General features: G+C 41.5%; 1 protein-coding gene across 1 annotated transcript; it reads left to right on the top strand.

The window, feature by feature from the left end:
* Positions 1-872: 872 nt before the first annotated feature.
* WASHC3 (WASH complex subunit 3) lies at positions 873-22951 on the top strand. Its single transcript, XM_042468864.1, has 7 exons — positions 873-1033; positions 5259-5357; positions 10057-10122; positions 10857-10988; positions 11075-11182; positions 18421-18485; positions 20293-22951. The coding sequence occupies exons 1-7, from the start codon at positions 983-985 to the stop codon at positions 20375-20377; spliced, it is 606 nt and encodes a 201-aa protein (XP_042324798.1). The 5' UTR covers positions 873-982; the 3' UTR covers positions 20378-22951.
* The last annotated feature ends 799 nt before the right edge of the window (positions 22952-23750 follow it).

Below are 23750 nucleotides of genomic sequence, written 5' to 3'. Positions count from 1 at the left end.
TGCATTTTTATGCGGCAGAAGAGGAAACAAACCCGTTTCCAGTTTTAAACCAACCACAGTACCTTGTGTGGTCCAAATACAAGACACCTTGCTTTGTTTAAAGAATGGCTATTGCTAGGGTGACCTTGGTCAAGTCACACTCTCTCAGCCTCAGAGGGAGGCAATGGCAAACCTCCTCTGAACAAATGTTTCCATGATAGGTTTGCCTTAGGGTCACCATGAGTCAGAAATGACTTGAAGACACACAACGCCAGCAGCAGCAACATTAATATTAATAATTAACACTAAAGACACACAACAACATATATATATATGCACACACATACAGATATACACATGTACACACACAAACTACATACAAATGTATACACATACACACACATATAGACACATAGAAATATATGCATTCATATATACACACATGTATACACATGCACATAGAGACACACATGTACACGCATACCTATGCGCACATATAGACACGCACACACACATATATACGCATACAGACACGCACATACAAATGTATACACATGCACACATATAGACACACAGGTATACACAACACACACATACATACACACATATGGACACCTGTATATACAAACATACGCGCGCGCACACACATATATAAGTACAGTATACTGAAATGGAGAAGTAGATGTATATTGCATTATATATAAAACGAAATAGACAACTGCGGAGCCTGCGCTGGGGGCCAAGCTGAGGGAGGGGAGGCCAAAAGGAACCCCTCTTGACGCCCCACTATCATTCGAAAAACCTCCGCCCTGAAGGCTTCCGGGCGCCCGAACTACAACCCCCATGGTGCAACGCGGCCTGTGGGACGCCGATTGGGGGCGGGGCTAAGGGCGACGTCGGGGGATCGCTTCCTGGTGCCGAGAGAGGCGGCGATTAAGGACGGGTCGCGGGAGGGTCCTGGAATGCTAGGCTGTGTGGCTTCGCGCCGTCCCTTCCTTTGGGGATGGACGAGGACGGGCTGCCTCTCGTAGGTTCGGGCATCGACCTCACCAAGGTATTACTGGCAGCAGCAGCTCCAGGAGGGCCCTCTGCAGCAGGGCCTGCCTCCCTTCAGCCATTTTGAGGGGAAGCGTCCATCAGGAGGCGGCAGGGGTGTCCTTAGGGCTGGGGTCGCCCCTCCATTGACCTCCTCCTCTTCCCATTCCACGCACCACGCAGAGCCCTTAGCCTGGCCTTTGGGGCACTCATGTCACTCAGAATTCCCAGATATATATATATATATATATATATTACTGAATTTATAATAAAAATTAAAAATTAATGTAAAAAATTGAACATTTTTTTAAAAAAATTAAACATAGTGAAGATGTGGTTAAAATGTGATGCGTTTAAAGACAATTTTAAAGAGGATTTTAAAAAATTAAATATTTCAATTTTTAAAAAAATATTTAAAATTTTGAAATTTTCAATTTTCAATTTTTTTTATTTTTAAACTGTTTATCCTTATGCCACCTTTCTCCCAAAAGGTACCCAAGGCGGCTCACAACATACACTACACTCTTAAATATACACTACGCTCATCCCTCCATATTTGCGGCTTTGATTATTCACAGATTTGATTAATATGTTCTCTCTAGGAATATCTAGGTCCTCCAGTGCAACTCTATGGTCAACTTTAACCCAAAGTTGCACTGAAAGGCCTAGAGATTCCTAGAGAGAATACCCTGCTGGGCCTTTGCAGCTCCTCCATTGCAGTTCCATGGTCAGTGTCTGTTGACCACTGGAGGTGTCCTCTCAGATAAAAACATGGATGGTGCTTTTATTATTTACAATTATTCCATATTCACGGGGGTCTTGTGCGCCAACCCTAGCGAATACGGAAGGACAAGAGTACACTCTTAAAGTGTTGCTATTCCACTTCGACAGCCTCCTGTTGCATTTGGGCGTTTGTGGTTGAGTGAGGCCTAAGAGCTCTCTGGCTGAATACAGTGGTCCCTCCTCCACATTCGTTGAGGTTAGTGCTGAAAGACCCTCCATAAATGTGGGAAAACCACAAATTAAAAAACCACTATTTTTTTTATCTGAGAGAACAGCTCTCTAGGCATCCCCAGGTCCTCCATTGCAACTCTGTGGTCAGCGTCTGCCAGAAATTGATCACAGAATCATGCCAGAGGACCTACAGACGCCCAGGGAAGTGTTTTCTCTAGGAACTTCTAGGTTCCCCAGCACAACTCTATGGTCAGCGTCTGGCAGAGTTGCTCTGGAGGACCTAGAGATTCCTTGAGCGAACATATGTATCAAAACCACAAATAATCAAACCCTCAAAAGTCAAAACCGCAAACGCGGAGGGCCAACTATGCTACCCCTTGCTAAACTGCAAATCCCAGAATGCAACAGGAGACAGCCAGAACAGTTAAAGTGGAATAGCCGCACTTTTAAAAGTGTAGCGCAATAATCTCTTTAAAGGGAAGCAGGTGGATGCCAAAAGGTAGGTCTTTGAGGAGCAGTGTCACCTGGTGCAATCTGTACACCCCAAACCCCCCAAGTGATGCCATTGGCGCAAGGGGTGCGGACCACACCAGGTGACACCATGAGAGGGGTTGAAACCATTGCTCCCCAAACAGGATGACCAGATGTCCTCACTGAACAAAGCACCACAAAATGAAGCATCTACAAGGAAAAACTGGAGGACATGTCCAATGAAATGCTGCACAACACTCCTCTAAATGTTATATCCATTCTTCTTAGTCAGGCTCAAAGATGGAGGACATTTTGGAATTCCCTTCTGGACAGGAAGGCTGAAATGGAGGACATGCTCTGGAAAAGGAGAGCCTCTGGTCACCCTGTGTAGAGTAAAAAGTACAATGACATCCAAAATCCACAAAACAGTGGTACTTTTAATGGGGACAGCCAAGGGTGGCCAGATCATGGAGGACATGTCCTGGAAAAGGAGAGCCTCTGGTCACCCTGTCCACAAACACTTTCTGCCTTGGGACAGAAATAAGCTGTGATGTTTACTTGTGTCCCTTTAAAACACAGAAGAGATAGTGGAAATAGGAGGAGGATCAGTGGGAGAAGAAAGGAACCATCCCCTTCTCTGAGTAGTGACAAAAGGTGAGAGCCTAATCTATACCAGAAGGACCTAAAAGAAGCACTGACTACCTCTACTTTCTCCTCTGCAACTTCTGGCCTTTCTGAATGCCTGGATGGGAAAATAGCTCTGGTGGCTTTTGGGCGCGTTCCCTCAAAGGAGCACCACGAGAGTGGAGGGGCTGGTGCTTCTTTTAGGTTCTTGTGGGGCTAAACTCTCACCTTTCACCACCCAATTCAGGGAAGGCAATGCTTTTTTTTTTCAGAGTTAATACTGTACCTTAACTCTTGCTTTTACATCCGTTTGGGCATAGGTGCATTTTCCTAGCCCCACTGGCACCTGGATGCCTCCCACATGCATCTTACAGCCACCATTTACCATATCCATTTACCGTTATCCATTCAGCCTTTAGGGTGAGCTCAAATAATTATGCCTGCTGGAATTTTGTGAAGTTTTTGGCATTGCTTTTCTTTACTTCATCCTTTCTATCTTTTGTTTTACCCTCAGCTTATCCATGGGACATATCTAAATCCATAATTTTGTCCCCAAAACCTGCTCTTGACTTATACATGAAGTTGACTTATACTTGAGTATATATAGTAAATCATGATTTAAATCACATCCCTGAAGGACTGAGTGATTGGAATTTCTGTTTAAATATTTAGTCTGTTTAATAATTTTTCAGCAGAATATTTAGTAAACATTGCTATTTAATACAGTGGTACCCCGGGATACGAATTACCCAGCTTACGAATTTTTCGGGATACGAAAAAATCCCATAGGGATTTATTGTTTCGGCTTACGAAGGTTTTTTCGGGTTACGAAAAAACCCCGGCGCTGTTTTCAGTGGAGCCGCGGCAGAGCCGCGGCTTTTTTTCCATTAGCGCCTATGGCAATTCGGGTTACGAAGGTTTTTCGGGTTACGAAATTAGCCGCGGAATGAATTAATTTCGTAACCCGAGGGAGCACTGTATAACCATAATAAACCTTCAGGGGAATTATTCTGAATTGGTTTTTTTCATTTTCACTTGTTAAAAATGGCATTCCTTACATTTGTATCCAGACTCCTCCTTCAAGTCTACTTGGTCTTCCCAAATTCTCTATTCATTGACCTTCTTTATGTTTGCATGCATAGAGAGAAGCAAGGCTTTTGAGAGTATGTAAATCATGTGCATTATTAGGAGAGTGAGGTTATTTCTCCATAAACGTAAACACAGACGTAGAATTTAATTCAAAGTTATATAATTAGAATTTATGATAACATCTTTGATCCAGGCTCTAATCGTTGAAAAAAAATTAAAATGTGGCTTAATTTTTTTAATCCAACAATTTTTTTAAAAAATGAATGTAAAAGAAAAAATATTTGTATCCACCATGGATTTAGATTATAGTTTTTGTGTAACTGTGGGGCGAAGCACACGGTTGGTAAAGAGCGGCCACAGGCCACTCTGGCTGCAGTTGAGTTGGGACCATGCGGACTGCATGATTCACTCCCAAAGCGGACCACCACCTGCTATCCCAAAGCTGCACCAGCCAGGAGTCAGTTTAAACCAACTTCTTTTTGCAGCAGCATTGGACCGCTTCTGGTGGTTCAGGAACGGCTTCCAGCCACTTTGGGGGCATGCATCGTTTGAACACCATGCCCCCAAATTACCACCTTATGTGGCCCATGTGTTCTAGATCTGTGTTTAATATACTTTCAGAAATCCATTCTGTGTGTTTTTCAGGATGTCAGTCTTATAGTATATGTAAGTTATGAGTTCAGTGGGAGATCAGAGCTCATAGTACAACAGTCTTCATTTTCAGTTGTGTTCCCTTTTATGTTCCCTGCCTGCCGCTTTCTTGTAGATCCAGTTCTGTTCCAGAGTTGCATGCATCGCTTAGATGAAAAAGAATGTGTTTGTGCCATTTGCACATTCAGCTAATCTGGAAGAAACAGCAAAAGGATAAGGTTACACTTGGATGACTTGGAGCATGACTTGCTTGGCATCTGACTTGAATGACTTGGAGCATTGGTTTGAAAATAATACATTGGAATTCAATATATCTGAAGCTAAACCAAACCAAATGTGTACATCCAAACTCTGTGAGAGGGAATTGGCTAAGCTTTGTTGCCAAAGAGAAGGACTGGGAGATTATACTGAATCAGTCTCACTGTTGTATTTTTGTTTGTGTTTGTATAATGCAGGTTCCAGCCATCCAACAGAAGAGAACAGTGGCGTTTCTAAACCAATTTGTAGTTCACACTGTTCAGTTCCTTAATCGATTCTCCACAGTTTGTGAAGAGGTACGTAGACATTGCACGACATTGTACCCCTGCCTTTAGTTGTGCTTGTATGGTACAGACGAATTTGTATTGTTCGTTGTTTAGTTTGCAACAAGCTTCATGACTTGATGGAGCATCAGGGAAGATTGTCAATTTCATTGCCTTCGTAGGATGCTCTTAAAATATATAAACACTGCATAAGGGCCAGCAGTCATCTTGTACCTGAGTGTTGTCTCTCAACCTGTGGGTTGTAAAACAGAAAAGAAGGGCTAGAAACATCCAGATGACTACTTAGCAGTTACCTTAAGATTTCTCAGTGTGGAATTCCTGCATGCAACTGAGAATCTAGGTGAATAAAGAATGGGGGACGATTAATGTGCACCAGATTGTGAACTGGCAGGTATATCTCTCATCAGAACTATATTCTTCACCAACTTCATGTTCTTCATGTTATGGTCTATACTAACTTTTCTCCACAGGTTGATTGTCTCAATGACTGTTCCTCTTTCAATAGCACAGCCAGGGAAAATTTCTTTTTCCCCCCCTTTAAACAAAAACTTACAAAATCCCCCAACCAGTGTGGCTGTTGACTATACAGTATTGACTGGGAAATTTTGCAAGAAAAAGAACTTTCTCAGGTTGTGTTCAGTAGTCAGTGGCAAGGAAGTCACTGGATTCCTTTGGCTTTTGTAAGTCAGCCATTGCACTATAGAGAGCAGTTAGACAACATGGTAGGACTATTTTCTGTTGTGAAAGGGAGAAAGCTTCCCATAGGAAATTTCCAAGGAAATGAATAGTGTTGATGAAATGGTTACTTTCATTTTAGTTGAATTTGTTGTGGTGGTGCTGTCTTTGTAAACAAATAAATAATAATAAAAGTAAAAACTAAAAAAGAACAAACACATTATGGTTCTGGGAACTAAACAAGGGTGGATTGAGACCCTGGTAAGATGCATACAGCCACAGGGCCTGAGGTTACCCAACCCTGCTTAAATCCTCTGGCATAGGGCCTTATCCACCTCATAGGTCAATTGGAGTGGTATTACAGGAAGTACAGTAAAACCTTCTATACGGTTATTTGCTCTAAGGGCATGCAGTTATATAGATGTTGATTCCCAGTGTTCCATCTCAGACAAGTGAGCAAGATCAAGAAATGAATCTTGTGATGGGTTTATACAGATAAAAAGAAAGTTTAATTTCTTTTTCAGTAACTGGGGTTCCTAGGAGCAGAGACCAGTTTTAGCTTTTTCCCTTTTCTAAAAAGGTGAGAGGATGTAGTTTACTCATGTGAGGACATGGAGCACACTTATTGATGGGGTAAACCTGTCCTTTGAACTGTGTGTCTTATCACTGTAGGGATCCAGAGAGGGCATGTATGTGCTAAACATTCTAGATACATTTGCAACATATACGCCTTTCCTCTACATACACCTTTATTTGTTTACATTTGTGTACTCCTTTTAATTAAAAAAAATTCCAGGCTACCTCTTATTGAAATGTGTGGGGAGAGGAGCTGCTTCAAGTTGCCTTTTGACTTATGGTGACCCCATGAATTTCATATGGTTTTCTTAGGCATGGAATACTCAAATATGGTTTTGCCAGTTCCTTCCTCTGAAATATAGTCCATGACACCTGGTATTCATTGGTAGTCCCCCATCTAAGTACTTAGGACTGATCCTGCTTATCTTTCAAGCTCAGACAGCACCTGATGCCTTGAGGGGATTTAGGTCATATTTAAACATAGTGGTTTGAGTGTTGTTCTAGGAGTCTAGGGGACCGGGGTTCAAATCCCCGTCAGCTGTGGAAATTCATTGGGTGACCTTGGGCAAGTCTCTTGATTCAGATGAAGACAGTGGCAAGCCTCTTTTGAACAAATCTTGCCAAGGAAACTCCATGATAGTCCATGAAGCAATTTCAAAGAGTTAATTTCAAAGAGGATTTTTTTAATTGACAACCCTACATCCCTGTGTGTGGTCTTTTTTCTTCTTGAAGAATGACATCCATCCTGAAGAACAAAGAGGCATTCATAAAATATAAAAAAGTGAGCGAGAAAGAGAGTTGGAGACCAAAAAAAGCCCTCTTTTAAAAAAAAAACCAACCTCATCAACATCTGACCTTTTTTCCCCCCATATTATGTTTGCTGAATGGCATGTTTCTCAGGGTGTTAAAAACTTTTGGCTCTGGGAGCCTGGCAAAAATGTATTGTGGTGCCAGGAGGCAGTGAGAATGCTACAGATCTGCCAGCAGATGCACTTGCCAAAGCTGGTTGCATATGGCAACGATTAGTTAAAGCCACCATATCAGTCTTAATAGTTTTAGTTCTTAGTTTTAACAAATAAACTAGCAATTTAAAAGAAATCTTAAATGTGTTGCATCTCATTCCTTGAAATCTGATTAGCCTTTACAGGTACGGCTGGAAAATATTTGTGATACTTTCCTGAGTGATATCAAAAGCACTTCTGTCTTGAGTGAGATGTGCCTTTAAGTGTTATTTGTTTGGTTGTGGCACACCACGTGCCTGTAAATAGGCAATAAAAATGGTATTTCCTGAATGGCATCTTTGTTTTTCAGACTGTAGTTTTATACTACTTCTGTTTTTTTTTAATGTTTATTAGAGGGTGAGCCATGGGTTATGTTTTAGAATTATAGAGCTGGAAGAAACCACAAGGGCCATTCAGTCCAACTCACTACCATGCCGGAACACAGAATCAAAGCATCCCCGACAGATGGCCATCCAGCGTCTGTTTAAAGACCTCCAAAGAAGGAGACTCCACCACACTCCAAGGGAGTGTATTCCACTGTTTTGTACACTGTCATCCAAAATGTCGTTGCAGTCAAAATTATGGCAAGTCTTAGCATGTGACTTCCCAGCATTTCAAAATTTAGTTTCTCCAATACTGCTTTTTATGTAAGGAAATAAATAAAGTACACATATACCTCCATTTATGAAGCTTATGTGTCCTGAGCATTACTACTTTAACAGAAAATTCTATGCCAGGTGCAGAAATAACTTGGAAAGAATAGGAATGGGTTCCTATGGCACAAAAATGTAGAGCAAATGTATTTCAGAAGACATTTTCCCCTAAGCTCTGGAACGACCTGCCGGATGAGATCCGTCAGTTAACATCTTTAGACAGCATTAAAAAAGCTGTCAAGATGGATCTCTTCCGGCAGGCCTTTCCAGATTAAATTTTTTCCCCGGCCCAGGCTCCCGGGTTCCCCGATTTCCCTTATTCCTCTCGTGGGGGTTTTGGGGTTTAGTTTAGGATAGTATAATTATATATTGTTATAGTCCCATTTTAATACATTTAAGTGTTTAATAATTTTTTAAGGGGGGGAAGGGAGTATAAATATTATGTATATTTTATTCTGTAAATTTTTATGTTGTTCACCGCCCAGATTGGCTTTGCCACCGGGCGGTATAGAAATAATAATAATAATAATAATAATAATAATAATAATAATAATAATAATTATTATTATTATTATTATTATTATTATTATTATTATTACTGTATTATTATTACTGTATTATTATTATTATTATTTTCTTCCAAATTACCAATATGCACATGTCAAACAACCAGGTCAGATAAAACTTGTAGAAGTAAAGAATATTTTGAACCTGCTAGGGACTACTTGACGGCTTCTTCCAAAATTCATCCAAGGATTACTTTTAATTTCATCTGCCTCCACTTTTTTTATGATTACCATTTTGGTAGCCAGAGTTCTAGATCTATGTTTCTTTCCAAAATGTGCTGGGGGTAGTTGTGAGGCTGGCTCATCTGCTCTTCCCTTTTCTGTTTGTTTTGCTATTCACACATTGTAAAGGATTCTGGAGGCAGCAGCTGTTTGCTTTACCTGTTATAGGCAGGCACACACAGCTACCAGAGGGACAGCTAGAGTACTATCTCTGTACCATTTCAAGCTTAATTGCATCCTTTACTATAGACACACTGTAGCAACCTGACACCTAAAGTCTGTGCTTCTCCAACCTTCTTCACCACCCTCCCAGTGCCAATGCTGCTAAAAAAACCGCCAAGCTAGACAGGGCAAGAAGGAAAGATGAGTTGGTCATGCATAAAAACACTTTGGAAAAAGGAGCTTCTTTTTCAAAGGCTCTGTTAACTGAGGTAGACCTGTATACCAGTATCGGTTAACTTGAAAGAAATTCTTTGTGCCAGGCTTGTGCATATATATTGGCTGTGCTTCCATGTCACTTGAAAGCCAGAGAAATAAACCAACAGCAGGTCATTTTCTTTGGAGAGGCAAGAGTGCCAGGTTCAAATGTTATAATAAGCAAACTGGGATGGCAGGTCCCTGCCTGTGGCAAGCAAGGAAAGAAATTGTGCAAAAGTCAACTCTTTTCTTTTTCTTAAGCCACAAGTAGTAAATGTGAGTTATTTAGGGCGAATGAATAATTAAACATTTTTGTAAGGTAGTATCTGTTTGCAAGTTTTCTCTATGATATGTGTACCTCTGCTTGTATATATTAGGTTTATGGTCCAGTATTTTTATTAATGATCAGTCATGAGGTATTTCAGACCATCTGTATAACAAGGCTTGCAGTATACTTGTATGATGTGCTTCATATTCTTTTCTGAAAGACTGAGGTAATATGTGACCATGGGGAAGGCAAACAGTATAGGAGAGGAAGGGCATAGGAGAAAATTGACAATGAGTTAAGTATTGTGTAATATTTCACTTCCTTTCTTCCCAGAAACTGTCTGCACTTTCCCTCCGTATTCAACAAATTGAGACCACACTCAATATTCTGGATGCAAAGGTTTGTCCCTGATACATCCTTTCTTATTAGTCGTGGTTTTCTCTATACATCTTCACTGTGTAACTCCTAAAGCACAATTGTAATCAGAACTACCGTATATACAGTACTCAGCTATAAATCAACCTCATGTATAAGTTGAGGACAAGTTTTGGAGCCGAAATTGTGGATTTTGATATGACCCATGAATAAGTCGAGGGTAAAATTTAGAGGTATATAGCAAAGGATCTAAAGAATAAAGCAAAGCAAAACAATGTCAAAGAACTTACCAAATTCCAGCAGACATATAGCTCTTTGTGCTCACTCCTAAAGCTGGATGGATGAGAGAGTAGAGGGGATCAGTGCTTCTAGGACAGATTATACTCTTCCTTTTCCCCTAGGGGATGGATCCTTCTTTTAAATAAGAGTTAAGATACAGTACTTACAGTGACCTGTGGATAAGTCAACTCAGGTTTTTGGGGTCAATTTTTTGACCTGTATTTCTAGACTTATACATGAGTGTATACAGTACACTCATTTGCAAGTAGTAATGAGTATTTTTTCAGAAGGACAATGTAAATGAAAATAGATAGACAGCACAGTAGGACAATGGAGGTGAAATTTTTGAGAGCAAGCAAAGCTAGAATGACAAACCCTTCATTAATGTAACTAAATTCTGAGGCATTGCTGATTAAGCAGCTAAGAGTTTTTGAACCCTACTAGTAAATACTTCTGTATTCATTGCTTCCCACCTTCAGTTGTCTTCTATCCCTGGCTTAGAAGATGTCAAGTTTGAAGTATCCAGCACCAGTGGCAACGGTATTACTAATGGCCTTGTCTCACAACCCTCAATAGATCCACAGTCGACAAATGCATCCCCACATTCAGAGGTAAAAATTAGCATAATTCCTTTCTGAAACACACACAGTCTGCATGTGTTTTTAAAAGATTGCCCCATGTTTTCTGTGTTTGACAGGGCAATTCACCAGAAGCTGAACAACAGAAGCCAGAAGAAGCCACAAAAAATATCACAACTGTAGCAAAAGATCCACGTTATGCCAGATATCTCAAAATGGTTCAAGTGGTAAGCCAATTTTGCTACCCAGGCTTTATCACAAATGCAAAATGTATTCTATAGCCAAACTGTCTTTGAAGGCAATCCTCTTGACTCTTTCCTTCAGGTGCCTGTTAATCCCCTATTTTTATTTATTTTTTATTTATTTATTTATTTATTATTATTATTATTATTATTATTGCATCTCCTCTTCTGAAATAATATGTGACTTCTAGGCTTCCTAGGCAGTTACCTAGCATTTCCAAGGTTGGTGATTTTATTTGGGATTTCAGTGAAACAAATGTTTGACTGGCAGCAGTGGTGTCCCTAGCATATTTGTCACATGGTGCAGATCGGGCTCTTTTTTTAACACTTCACCCACTGCACAAATTATATTCAGTAATAATCATGAAATGAAACAAATAATAATGGCCAAAAAAGAAACAGACAGTGAAAATTCTCTTTTGTCTGACTTCTTATATATAATAATGTAATTAAAATTAATTAGTTAATAAAATAATAATCTTTATTAAATTTTAATTGGTTTAATTAAAATTAATTAAAATAAATATTACAGTACAAATCCTCAAAATATAAAGGGTTAATAAATTTAAAATTAATTAATGTGTTTTGAAAAAGGGGAAAACCTTATCTAACATACATTTGCAATATGATCCCTAGTGCCACTTCCTTTTCTGAACTCAGCTTTAAGATATCTGAATTTCATGCTCTATAATTAAGGTCTTTGTTGTAAAATTCTGACTATCACTTTGTTTGCATGGAAGATTAATCCAATTGTCTAATAGTAATTGCACTATCTGCTGTCCTGACTTCATGGAATTACAATGTATGTTGACCATTCCCAATCTATAGGCCATTGTTTTATTTTCTATATTTGTTGGCAAAGCTAAGCCCCAAAGCTAAGCACCACTGTAGATAGTAGTATGGTTGTCCACTCCCAGTACAAACGATGAACAAGGCTAAGGATATATCCTAGGAAAATGTACAGCCTTCCATTTTAGTCTGGATTAGTCTGGCCATGGACAGAGACATTTTTTGTCATCTTGGTGAATGACCTACTCCAGGAACTGGACAGGGGGAGTGTGTCCCTGTGGGTTTTGCTCTCTATGGTTTTTAATACCATTGACCGTGGTATTCTTCTGGGCCATTTTATTAGGAAGAGACCTGGAAGCACTCTTTTACAGTGGTTTCATTTCTTCCTGGAGTGGGAAAGCCAGAATGCCCTGTAGCGCTGGGAGACTCCCTGTTTATCTCCTTGGCCACTGTCCTGTGAGGGTCTCTCAGAGTTTGATTTTTGTCCCTTCCCCCATATACTAACATATACATGAAACTGCTGGGAGAGGTTGTCCAGAGGTTTGGAATTTGGTGCCATCAATATGTGGGTATTGCCCAGCTTTACTACTGCTTTCCACCTCGATAAAAGGGAGATGTCATGGTTCTAAACTTTGCATGAATAATGGATTGGATGAGGGCAAACAAAGCTTAATCCAGACAAGATTGTCAGTTTAAAAGTAGATCAGGAAAAAGGGATTAAGTCTTTGCTAGATGGTGTCATAGTCCCCCTGAAAACACGGATTCTCAGCTTGGGGAGGGGGGTACTCCTGGCCAGAAGTACATCTACATAGTTAAGGCTTATATGCCAGCTGTGCCTCTTCCTTGACACATTGGATCAGGCCACAGTGACATAGGCTTTAGTTGCATCTCTTTTTGGTTATTGTGACATGCTCTATGTGGGGCTGCCTTTGAAGAGTGTTTGGAAGTTTCAGCTGAACCAAAGAGCTGCAGGCAGATTGTTAACTGGGCTGGCTACAGGGAACACACAGCTCGCTTACTGGACCAGCTGTATGGGGTGCTGGCCTGTTTCCAGATGCAGTTGAGAATGCTGGTTATGACTTATAGAACCCTGTATGGCTCAAGTCCAAATTGTCTTTAGGACTGTGTCTTCCTAAATAAGATCTTCTGAGGAGATCCTTCTGTCTGTCCTACCACTTTCACAGGTACATGTTTTGGGAATATGAGAGTGGCCCTTCTTAGTGGCTGCTCCCAGTCTCTTAAACTTCCTTCCCAGGGAACTGACACCCTCCTTGCTATCCTTTCGTGGGCAGGTGAAGTTCTTTTTATTTCAATAAGCCTATGAGGGCTGGCAGAAAGACTCTTTCTTATGCTATATTGTGTAGATTTGTTGTTCTTTTTAATGATTATGCTTTCAGCTGCTTTTAATTTTATCAATAATGTGTGTGTGTGCACGCGCGCACATGCGCGCACACTTTAACTTTTGCATGATATAAAATTTTAGCTGTATCAGTTTTAACTTTTGTAAGCCACCTTAGGTCCCAGACTGGGAAAAAGGTGGTGGTGTGGAGGCCATTCATTCTTTTCCCTGGAATGTAAGATGAAGGCCTTCTGTATCTCTGTGGAGACAAGAAGGCTGGCAGAAATGGTTAGGTAAGAGTGGCCAAAAGCGATTCGGGTTTCTCATTCCCCAAAGTTGTTTGATGGGGTGAAGGGAAGGGACACACATCCATATTTTCCTTTGCTGGAAAATAAAGGAAATGAAGGAAAGAAGCCTTCACACTTTTTCCTAAGGATTGCTTTTTGCCTTCACGCCATGCAAGCTGGTCTTATATTTAACCAGCCATTGGCATATTTTCCCCTTTGGACCAAGCCTTCTTCAAATTAAAATGGAACTAACAGCTTAATTGGATTGCTTGTGCCCAGCAGTTGCTGTTGAGTCAGGCTTCAGTACAAAGCATTCAGATTCAGTAGGTTGTTAGGATATTCCATCAGGCACCTTTGCTGGCTCAAACAATTTTCCTGTGAATCTGGAGTGGCGGACTGGTATCGTATGGCACTTGTATAATTACCACTCGATTCGGAAAGACTGATGTGGCTGAAAGGAGAATGCATGGCTCACTCTAATGCAGTCTTACCTAACCTGTTGCCCTTTGCCTGTCTTGGAACCTGGGGCCTACTGGACGCGTCCAGCTACAACTCCCATCATCTCATAGCCAGCATAGAGTGCCAGGTTGGGCAGCAATTGCTGCAGTGCATATGGATCTGTTTAAGGGATGCCCATTTCATGAGAGGCACATTTGAATTAAATTAGTTTCTCTTGTGAAGGCTTTCTGTGGTGGCACAGAAAGAGAACAAACTTGCTGTTTTTCACTTGCGTGCCTTTGACATGAAAAGAAGATTTCAATAGCTTGATTAGAAGCTGATCAGTGTTCTGAGGTTTACATATTTTTGTCTTTCCCCATGTTGGAAGAATGGTACAGCTGTGCATTTTAAGCAAGAACATGATCTTATTTATTTATTTGATACATGTTTATACTATAAAATAAATATACCCGGTGGATAATTAAAGTTGGCTCAATAATCAAGAAGCCTACTAACAGTTTAAATTGGCAGAGTGAAAAGATGTGTCCTCGCACTCATCCTAAAAGCAGTGAGACTAGGACCTGATTACTCAGTCAACAAACAACACAGGAGAAAACCTCTTCTGTATGTCCTTCAAATGAACCTCTGCAACCAGTGATAGTGATTCTCAAAAGGGTCTTTGTAATTTGTCCTTATAGGAGGAACACTCATATAAGTCCCATGATACCTTGTCATTGGTCATACAGGCTCCAGTTTCTGGAAGTTGAAGTTCAACTCCCAGAAGCTGGAGCATCCATGACCAAAGACAAGGTGTTATGGCCTAAAGATTTTCCATCAGGCTATATATTGCAGTTGGAGGGATATTATCAGTTTTAGGGCAGATGCCCCCTCCCCTCCCCCACTGAGCATATGTCCAGGTTTCTTACATGGAGGTTGTGAGCTACAGTTTGACCACTAAGGAGGTGGATATATTCTGACCTGGTAACCAAAGAATTAGACAGTGCCTCTAGCAAATTTAAAGCAATATTAATGATGGCAAAAATCCATGGAAAGCAAATTGCTTCAGTGGGTGTGATAAGTTCAGATGTGCAGTGCAAACCTCAAAATTGAAGAAAGTATAAAGTCAAGAGCCATCTGTAGCAGTAACCAAGCCAGGTCTGACCCTTAAGACAGATAAGCTTTCTCTTTTAAATTGAGAGGGAATGCTGTGATTCACCAGTTTAAAGGATGGGTCTGCAAGTAAATTATCTTCTGCTTGGGACAACTTCTCCACCTGTTTCATAAAACCCTAAGCTAACCATTTATAGCCCCCCCAGGATATGATCTTAAATTCTTCTTGCATTAGTTATGTGATCCAATTCATATGTTTTTATTTGATTATAAATCATTTCAGTGTCATATGTGTGTTAGATAAAGTTTTTCGCAAGTAAAAACTCAACTGCATCAAAGCATAGGTATGTAGGTGTGGACTTCATCTTATCAATTTCTTACTTCATATTTCCCATGACAGTTCCTGGAGTTGAAGCCTAGGTGAGATCCTTTGGGGGCTCTCTTTTTATGCCCTGCCATGGCTTGAAGCCTTTGAAATGGGAAGAAAATGTTTATCATACGGGAATCAAGCTATAGGCCCCATCCCCACCCATTTAGCCTCCATGCTTTTTCCATATGGCAGATGGGGACGCCCAGTCATAAATGTTCTGCGTGACTCCTGATGATGGCAACTCTGTATATTCCCACTGTTAGACTGCTGAGTTTAATTGTTTTTATTGGAGATGGCCAGGTTTTTTTCTTTTTGCAAGGGGAGAAAGTCCCAAATACTGATGTGTACAGGAAAATATTAATCACCAAATTAGCGCAGCCTTTGCCCTGCCAACCTTGACCGCTTTCTCCATTTTCCTCAGTGACGCTAGTACAGACACCGTTCTCTGAAACACCAGCCATGGCTCTCTGTTCCTTTTTAAAAACTTCTACTTACCTTGGCCAAACTACATGTGTTTTGTGCCAAAACCAACCACATACTACTGTTCACTTAGATGTTGAGGCCTCTCACGTCCTTCTCAGACCTCCAGTAGACCTTGGAAATCAGAAATTGGATGTTGTTATTTTTTCCTTTTGACCTTTTGCATCAATGATGGCAAAGTGACAAGTTCTTTTGGAGCTTCAACAGCAGAAACACAGGAGCAGATTTTCTTGGATTGTCCCTAGCCAAGAGTTTGGACTTCAGATTGGTCTCCGGCATTCTGCTAGAAAAATATGAAAGGAGGTTGTTTGAGTCTGAGGGATGGTATTCTCCCAACTGTGGGCAAGTTTACAATTAAAGGCTATTCAAAGTTAACTAACACCCACCACTATGCAGAATTGATGTTTCAGCAGGGGACTTGTGGTAGAATTTGGAGAAGCTTTTCTGAGTTAAACCTCTTGGTTGTAATTATCAAGAAACTGTCAAAGCGAATGAGGAAAAATGCTTATCCATTCTTACTGACTTACACACTGCAAGATCCTTAAAGCTAATTTGCTGATATTGGCTCACAAATCTATCAGCATTAATTTACCTGGAGGAATCTGCTCAAGAAAGGAAGTCTAATGAGCATTATGACTTCCTGTGCTTCAGCTAAACATGAAAGCATAAGCCTGTTAAAATAATACTTATACTGTATTGAGGATGTAGTAGAAAGGGGGATTACCACTCCTGGACTATGTGCTGATAACTAACCAACCATATTGGAAAAAAGAATTTTCTAATCTGTACATATTCCAGTTAGGAGACTGTGGATCAGTCAGATATGATATCATGCCGCTTCTGTTTCTTGTGGCTTTAGACTCTTGATAATGGATATATTTTCTTCTGTTTGGCAAATATTAGCTGCTGTTGAACTGATCCCACAAGCTCTGCTGTTCCGTCTTCCAGACAGAGAACACAGTTGTGCTTCAAAAAGCATAATAATATCTGTAGCTGGTGGCGCAGTGGTTAAATGCCTGTACTGCAGCCACTCACTCAAAACCACAGGGTTGCAAGTTCAAGACCAGCAAAAGGGCTCGAGCTTGACTCAGGCTTGCATCCTTCCGAGGTTGCTAAAATGAGTACCCAGATTGTTGGAGGCAAATTAGCTTACAGTTGTAAACCACTTAGGCACTGCTTAGTGGTATGAAGTGGTATATAAATGAAGCTTGTTTGTTTAGTATTAGACTGAGGATAGAGTACTGTACTAGTGTTCAGTTGCTGTTGCTTTTCTTCTTGACTAGGAGTGGAAACCCAGTGACCTTCCAGACGTAGATGACTGTAGATCCCATCGTCCTTGATTATTGCCTGTTCTCTGTATTTGTTTAGAGTTGGATTCAATATTTGGAGGAGCACAGATTTCCCCAGTGTTATCCTAAACAATATTATTATGCCTATACATACCAGTGGTTGGGAAACATGAGCCCAAGGATTTTATTGTATTCATGTCCTGCTTGTAAGCTTCCCATAGGTGACTGTAGATCAGAATTCTGAGCCACATGAGTCTGCTTAAAATGTTCAGTATCTGATTATTTTCCTGCATGTACAAATCCTAACCTCTACATCTCTCTTGGGTTGCAGTTGGTAAAACAAAGGCCATCCATGTGGATTTGGACTTTGACTTATGATTGGCCAATTTTACACATTTTTTTAAAATTTTCTTTGCAGGATCTGCTTCTCATTTTCTTTGGCTCTTCCACTGTGATCATGTTGTTAGACAGTGATAACCTGACTTGATCCACATTACACATCTGATATGGGTAGTGGCTAGGAAGTAGTACTGAATGTCTTGCATCGACTGCAAAAGAAGTAAGGGAAGTAATTTACATCAGGCATGGAAGATAGTGAAAGAGGACACATACAGCAGCTGTCTCAGCTACTCATTTGAGATTATTTTAATTAAACAAAGAGGTATCCTAACTGGTGACTCTGAAATAAGTCAAATTACAAAAAAACTGAACTCGGTTTCTCCAGAAAGTCCTCTATCTCTTGTACCTGTAAAGTAGGAGTGTGTAGTTTGTGGCTATTCAGAAGCTCTTGGATTGTAATTCCTATCAGCCGGTGTACTCAGTGGTTTGAGATCATGGGAGTTGTCATCCAACCACATATGGAAGGCCACAAGTTGTTTGTCCTTGCTGTAGGATAGGAAAACCTAATCATCCTAATTCTGTTCAATGAAAAATATTCATGTATCATTCCAGAGTCTTTTCCTTAAAGATTTATTGAGGGCTTTGTTGTGGTGGTTGATTTGGTTGATTGGTTGGGCAGAACTTGCAGGTTTTCCAGCATTTAATTCAGCAGAACACTGAATTTTGAGTGAGGTTCTCTTATTGAGCATTATTATGGACTTTAAAAAAGTTATCTTCCACAGGGTGTTCCTGTAATGGCCATAAGGAACAAAATGATCTCTGAGGGGTTAAATCCAGATCTTCTTGAGTAAGTGACACCTCCTTTTACCTTGAATATTACTTTTATGGAGACTTGATGGGGTTGGGGTTTGCAGCTAGGAAGAAAAAAGTGTATGTTGATCCTTTGGAACAGGGGTCGGCAACCTCCGGCCCGCGGGCCGGATGCGGCCCGCGAAGGCCTGGCCGCCGGCCCCGTCCCCACAAAACCGTCGCGGCTTTTCACACCGCTCTGGGCGCCACCATTTGGGGCGGCAAAATGGCGGCGAAGTACTCGGTGACTCCCCCGAGGTCGCGCGAGACTCGCCCGCCTTGGGCGAAAAAATGGCGGCGCCCAAGCGGTCCTCTGAGGCTTAGGGGCCGGCCAGCCATTTTCGCCCAAAATGGCGACAAGTCTCGCGCAACCTCGGGGGAGGTCGCGCGAGTACTTCCGCCATTTTGCCGCCCAAAATGGCGGCGCCCAGGGCCCACCGCGGCGGGCCTCTAGGAGGCCCGCTACTCTGTTTCTGGGACCTCCAGGCGGCTCCCAGGGCGGCAGGGGCCTCTGCAGAGCCCGTGCCGTCCCTGGGCCCTGCAGGAGGGCTTCCCAGGGCAGCAGGGAGCCTCTGCAGAGCCCGCTGCGTCCCGGGGCCCTGCAGGAGGGCTCCCAGGGCGCAGGGGCCCTCTGCAGGGCCCGCTGCCATCCTGGGCCCTGAAGGAGGCTCCCAGGGCGAGGGGGCCTCTGCGGGGGCCCGCTGCCATCCCTGGGGCCTGCAGAGGCTCCAGGGCTCGGGCCTCTGCAGAGCCCGCTGTCCGTCCGGGGCCCTGCAGGAGGCTCCCAGGGACGGCAGGGGGCCTCTGCAGGGCCCTCTGCCGTCCTGGAGCCCTGCAGGAGGGCTCCCAGGGCGGGCAGGGGGCCTTTGGAGGCCCGGTGCCGTCACTGGGGCCCTCCAGGGGGTCCTCCAGCACTGGCAGCCCCCCCCCAGCTTTTTTGCTGGTCTCTGACGGGGCCTAGGGCCCCGTCAGGGGCCAGCAAAAATGGGGAGGCCTGCCCCCGGAGGGTGGAAGCTCCGCCCCAGGCTGCGCCCCGCCCCTGGAGGGTGGAATCTCCAGCCACAGCCCGCCCCGGAGGGTGAAGCTCCACCCCCGGCAGTGGCCCCGCCCCAGAGGGTGGAAGCTCCACCCCTGGCACGTGGCCCCGCCCCGGAGGGTCGAAGCTCCACCCCCCAGCTTCGGCCTCCCCAGTCGCCTGAGGGACAGCAACCCGGCCCCCGGCTCAAAAAGGTTGCCTACCCCTGCTTTGGAAGGTTCAGGGGAATATAATCTGAGTAGCCTTGCAAACAGAAAGAACAATTAATTAAATATTTATAGAGTTTGTGGAAATAAGATATTTTAGACCCTTCCAGGTGAAAAGTTTGTATTGTTTGGAATATCTCCCACATTTTGCACCTAAAGAAAAGGCTCAGAAGCTGTGTTTCCTGTTTCAGAAGCACAGCACCCTCTTTTGCCATTACAGTTTGGTGTGGGTGTGTATGTGCATGCATGCGCACGCATATGTGTATGTTTACCTATATGTATAAATACAGCCTCCTTGCACACCCTACCTAACTTGTATCTTATTGGTCCACCTTCATGTAGTTGATGTAGGTATTCTCTAGGAAAGTCATGTTTCTTTCTTGTAATGTCTCAAAGCATTAAAAAAAGAATACCAGTAATTTATTTTCATTTTTTTTTACTGAACTTTTGTTTCAGGCTAATACAGCTACTCTTTTGAAAGCACTTAAGCTTTGACACTTAGTTTTTATGTCTGCTGGCATTCTGAACAACAAGAGTTGTGATTTTTCACTTTTCCCTTTCAGGACACCAGATGCTGCAGTTGCTGCTTGGGGAGATGAGGCAAATGCAGAGGAAACATCTGACAGTGAATCCTCCTTTAGTGACTAAAGGCTATGGTGTATGAGTGTGGGGATGGGTGTGTGATATGTGTATATGGAGTTTTTTTTTTCCATTGGCTCTTCTCAAACTTTCTTTATAAGTGCTTAATCTAAAAGATTTCCAGATAGCTTGAGCCAAATGAGGTAATCTTTAAGAAATAGTAATGATGTATTGTTATCTTCTCATTGTCTTCCGCAGAATTTTAAATGGAGGCTCCAGTCACTTCTGATGGGAAACTGGTAGGCTGATTTAGAATGTGGTGGCCTTTACATATATTATGGTTGTTCCAAGAAAGCTCAGGGTGAAGTTGAGATGTGAGAGAAACTTGCATTTTTATAAAGTCAATAAAATTCCGTAACCCAGACCATTCTTTGGGCAAAACCCTGTAAATTACCTCAGTGTGTTTTGGATCCCCCCCCTCCTGTAAATGCTGATTTATTGTTTTTTGCATTGTGTTCCTTCAGTATACAAAATGCCATTTACATATATTGGGATAAATATGCACATTCAGTTTGTCCCAGTGATTTAAGACTTGGGTTTGTGGCCCTGGGGGAGAGGGGGGAGAGGGAATGGTGACAGATAGGAGAAAGAAGCTTGGTAGTTATTTGAAATGAACCAATATTTATTCCGTGGGATAAAACTTCTGGACAGTGATGCTTCACTGCTATGAATCTTTCCCATTGTCTAGCTATGTTTTCGCTCCTAAAGTAGCACAGCAGCAAAATTCTGCATTTTGCATCAATGCCAGCAAAGCTGATAGGATTTCAGTGGGATTTCTGTGACTGCTGTGCCATTTCTGTTTAGAACTTCATTCATACATATTACAAGAAAGCCAAGAAAGAAACGTCCAGGTTGCTTGAGTGGAGAGAACTCTTATTTTATTAGAAAAGTTTAATACAGTAAAGCAAAAATATCCATTACTTAGGATTTGAAGAACTGCCTCAGTTAAACAACTAACCAGAAGTTTACCTCATTTTTGAAAGGCAGATTCCACAAAATGCACACATACACACATGGAAACCTACCATTTATTTTAAAACATGTGAGTTTCCTTATCAAGAGGTTTGAGTTTGTGTACATGTATTTTAAGTACACTTGTCTTAATGGGTGGGGAAAGGAGAATGGGAAACAGCCTTTGCAATCCATCAAAATACAAATTAAGGAATGCATAAACATTTTGAGGATTGAGTCTTAATCTACTTGGAGCCCATTCACATGAACAAATAGAGTGCTATATTCCACCTGAATAGCCATGGCAACATCTGGAATCCTTGGACTTGTAGTTTGAGGAGGCACTGGTGATCTTCAGTTAAGAATTTTAAATGCTCCTCCCTAAACCGCAAATCCCAGGATTCCATGGGATGGTGCCATGGAAGCTAAAATTGAATATAGCATTATAATTGTGTAGTGTGAATGGGCCCCAGAAGGTTTTCACTTTTGATCTTAAGCTGTTTTAAGATGACTTCATATTATACTCTGAGCATTATTTAAATGTACACATATGGGTCCAATTTTCAAAACCAGTAAGCCAGAATTCTAGGGAATCCTGAAATTCACAAGTAAAAACATTGCCCAGTTGCTCCTACTTGGCTTCTCTTACAAGCAGAAGTGGCTTCAGTAGTTGGAGAGTCATTAGGATTAGCATTCCAGTTTAGGAGGGACCTCTGCTATACAGTATTGGTCCCATGAGAAGCCAGAGACTGAAGACAGAATCTCAGGTAGGTTTCTGAGTCCTGGCTTGTTTGGAAATGACAAACAATGAGTCTGGTTTGGGCATAGCACTAAGCTTTTTGTACCTAATGTGTTCTTGGTTACTGAAATCACTTTCTCTGGTGGGAAGAGCTGAGCAGAGTGTCATTGGGGAATATACACTAGCAACTTTGTGAACCATAGGCCAGGATTCTCACTCCATGCCAACACAGGTACACTGGGAAAACTATATCAATACTATGTATACTCAGTAAGGAGCTGCAGTTGATCATGACTTCATCATGCATCACCATGTTGCAAAATAGATGTGTGTACATTAGACACATTGTTTATTTTTCACCCTGTAACAAACAGATGACAGTCTCCAAGTTGGCCCTAGCATGTTCCTACCCCGCCATTTTGAATTTCCTTTGTGTATGCTAAATATATGTTATGTACAACAAAAGCCAAAATGGCCTTTATGCATCAATGCCCAGTTTGAAGTTGAAACATGAGGGGTCAGGGATTTATACTTCTCGTAGTCAGGAGAGTTATGACTGCAGCAGAGAAGTCAAATCTCACACAGTTTTTCTGGTTGGGACATTCCAAGACATTTGTTCAAGTCTGAAATTATGAGTTCCTTTGGAATTGGTCAAGACATTGTGTTTCAAATAACAAATCTAAAAGTTTAACCTGTATCTAGATTTTTATTTAGCCAAATGCAACTAGTATTATCAATATCTGTTTGTCAGCAGTAAATAACTTACAGTGGTAAAATACGTGTTAACCGATGCTGCCTAATAAGACATATATTGTGTACTAAACACTGGGAACATGATCCTCTATATTTGAAAAGCATGCATGCATAATTAAAGGTATCTTTTGTAAGTCAAACGTGTGATTCTTTGTACTACATGTAGATGCAAATAATGGTGTAAACTGAAAGACCACATCTTTATTTTGAAAGTCTCTTTATTTATTTCTCCTTTAAATAGTTCACTTTTATCTTAAGAATTACCTTTAAATAGGCTTTCAATAATAAAAGAAATAAAACAAAAATCATAATACAGTACCCAGTTCTTTTAAAATCCCCCAACAGATGTCCTGTTTCCAAAGGCCAACAACCTGTGTGTAAGCAAAACCAATTTGGCCACTAAGGTCCAAAACACACTGCAGAAATAATCCAATTTGAGATTGCTTTAACTGCCCTGGCTAAATGATAAGGAATTCTGGGGTCTGTAGTTTTGGCCTTCTCTGTCAGATTGCTCTGGTGCCACAATAAACTACAGTTCCAGGATTCCCTAGCACTGAGCCAGGGCAGTTAAAGCAGTCTCAAACTGGATTATTTCTGCAGTATGTTTTGGACCTAAGTATCAGTTCTTGTTAAGAGTTCAGACAAACAGTGTGGATTTAGCTTGATGCCAAAAGATCATGAAGATGCCCTTATGTTGACTCTCCTTGATGAATGATGTTAGAATTCGTTAGTGGAAATACATTCCAGACCATCCTGAGAGCAACAAAAATAATACCTTGAAAAAATGTAGGTCTGTGTCTCTTAACATTTTCAGGTTTTTTTTTTCTTTTGTATGATTTTTAACACCTTTCACTGATGAAGAAGCCAAAGGAGCTTCAAAAACTTGCATGATAGATTTTGTATATTTTTGTTTGGTGCAATACAGTATCACTGTTTTGC

This window comes from Sceloporus undulatus, chromosome 5 (genome assembly GCF_019175285.1).
Source record: "Sceloporus undulatus isolate JIND9_A2432 ecotype Alabama chromosome 5, SceUnd_v1.1, whole genome shotgun sequence".
NCBI lineage: Eukaryota > Metazoa > Chordata > Lepidosauria > Squamata > Phrynosomatidae > Sceloporus > Sceloporus undulatus.
Note: the sequence above shows the minus strand (reverse complement) of the source record. Positions and strands in the feature narration are given on the sequence as shown.

Excerpts from the sequence above, each read along its gene's own strand:
- WASHC3 (XM_042468864.1), top strand. The coding sequence starts at position 983 with ATGGACGAGGACGGGCTGCCTCTCGTAGGTTCGGGCATCGACCTCACC. Across the intron at positions 5,358-10,056 it reads TCTCCACAGTTTGTGAAGAG|AAACTGTCTGCACTTTCCCT; the intron begins GTACGTAGACAT and ends CTTTCTTCCCAG. Across the intron at positions 11,183-18,420 it reads ATCTCAAAATGGTTCAAGTG|GGTGTTCCTGTAATGGCCAT; the intron begins GTAAGCCAATTT and ends TATCTTCCACAG.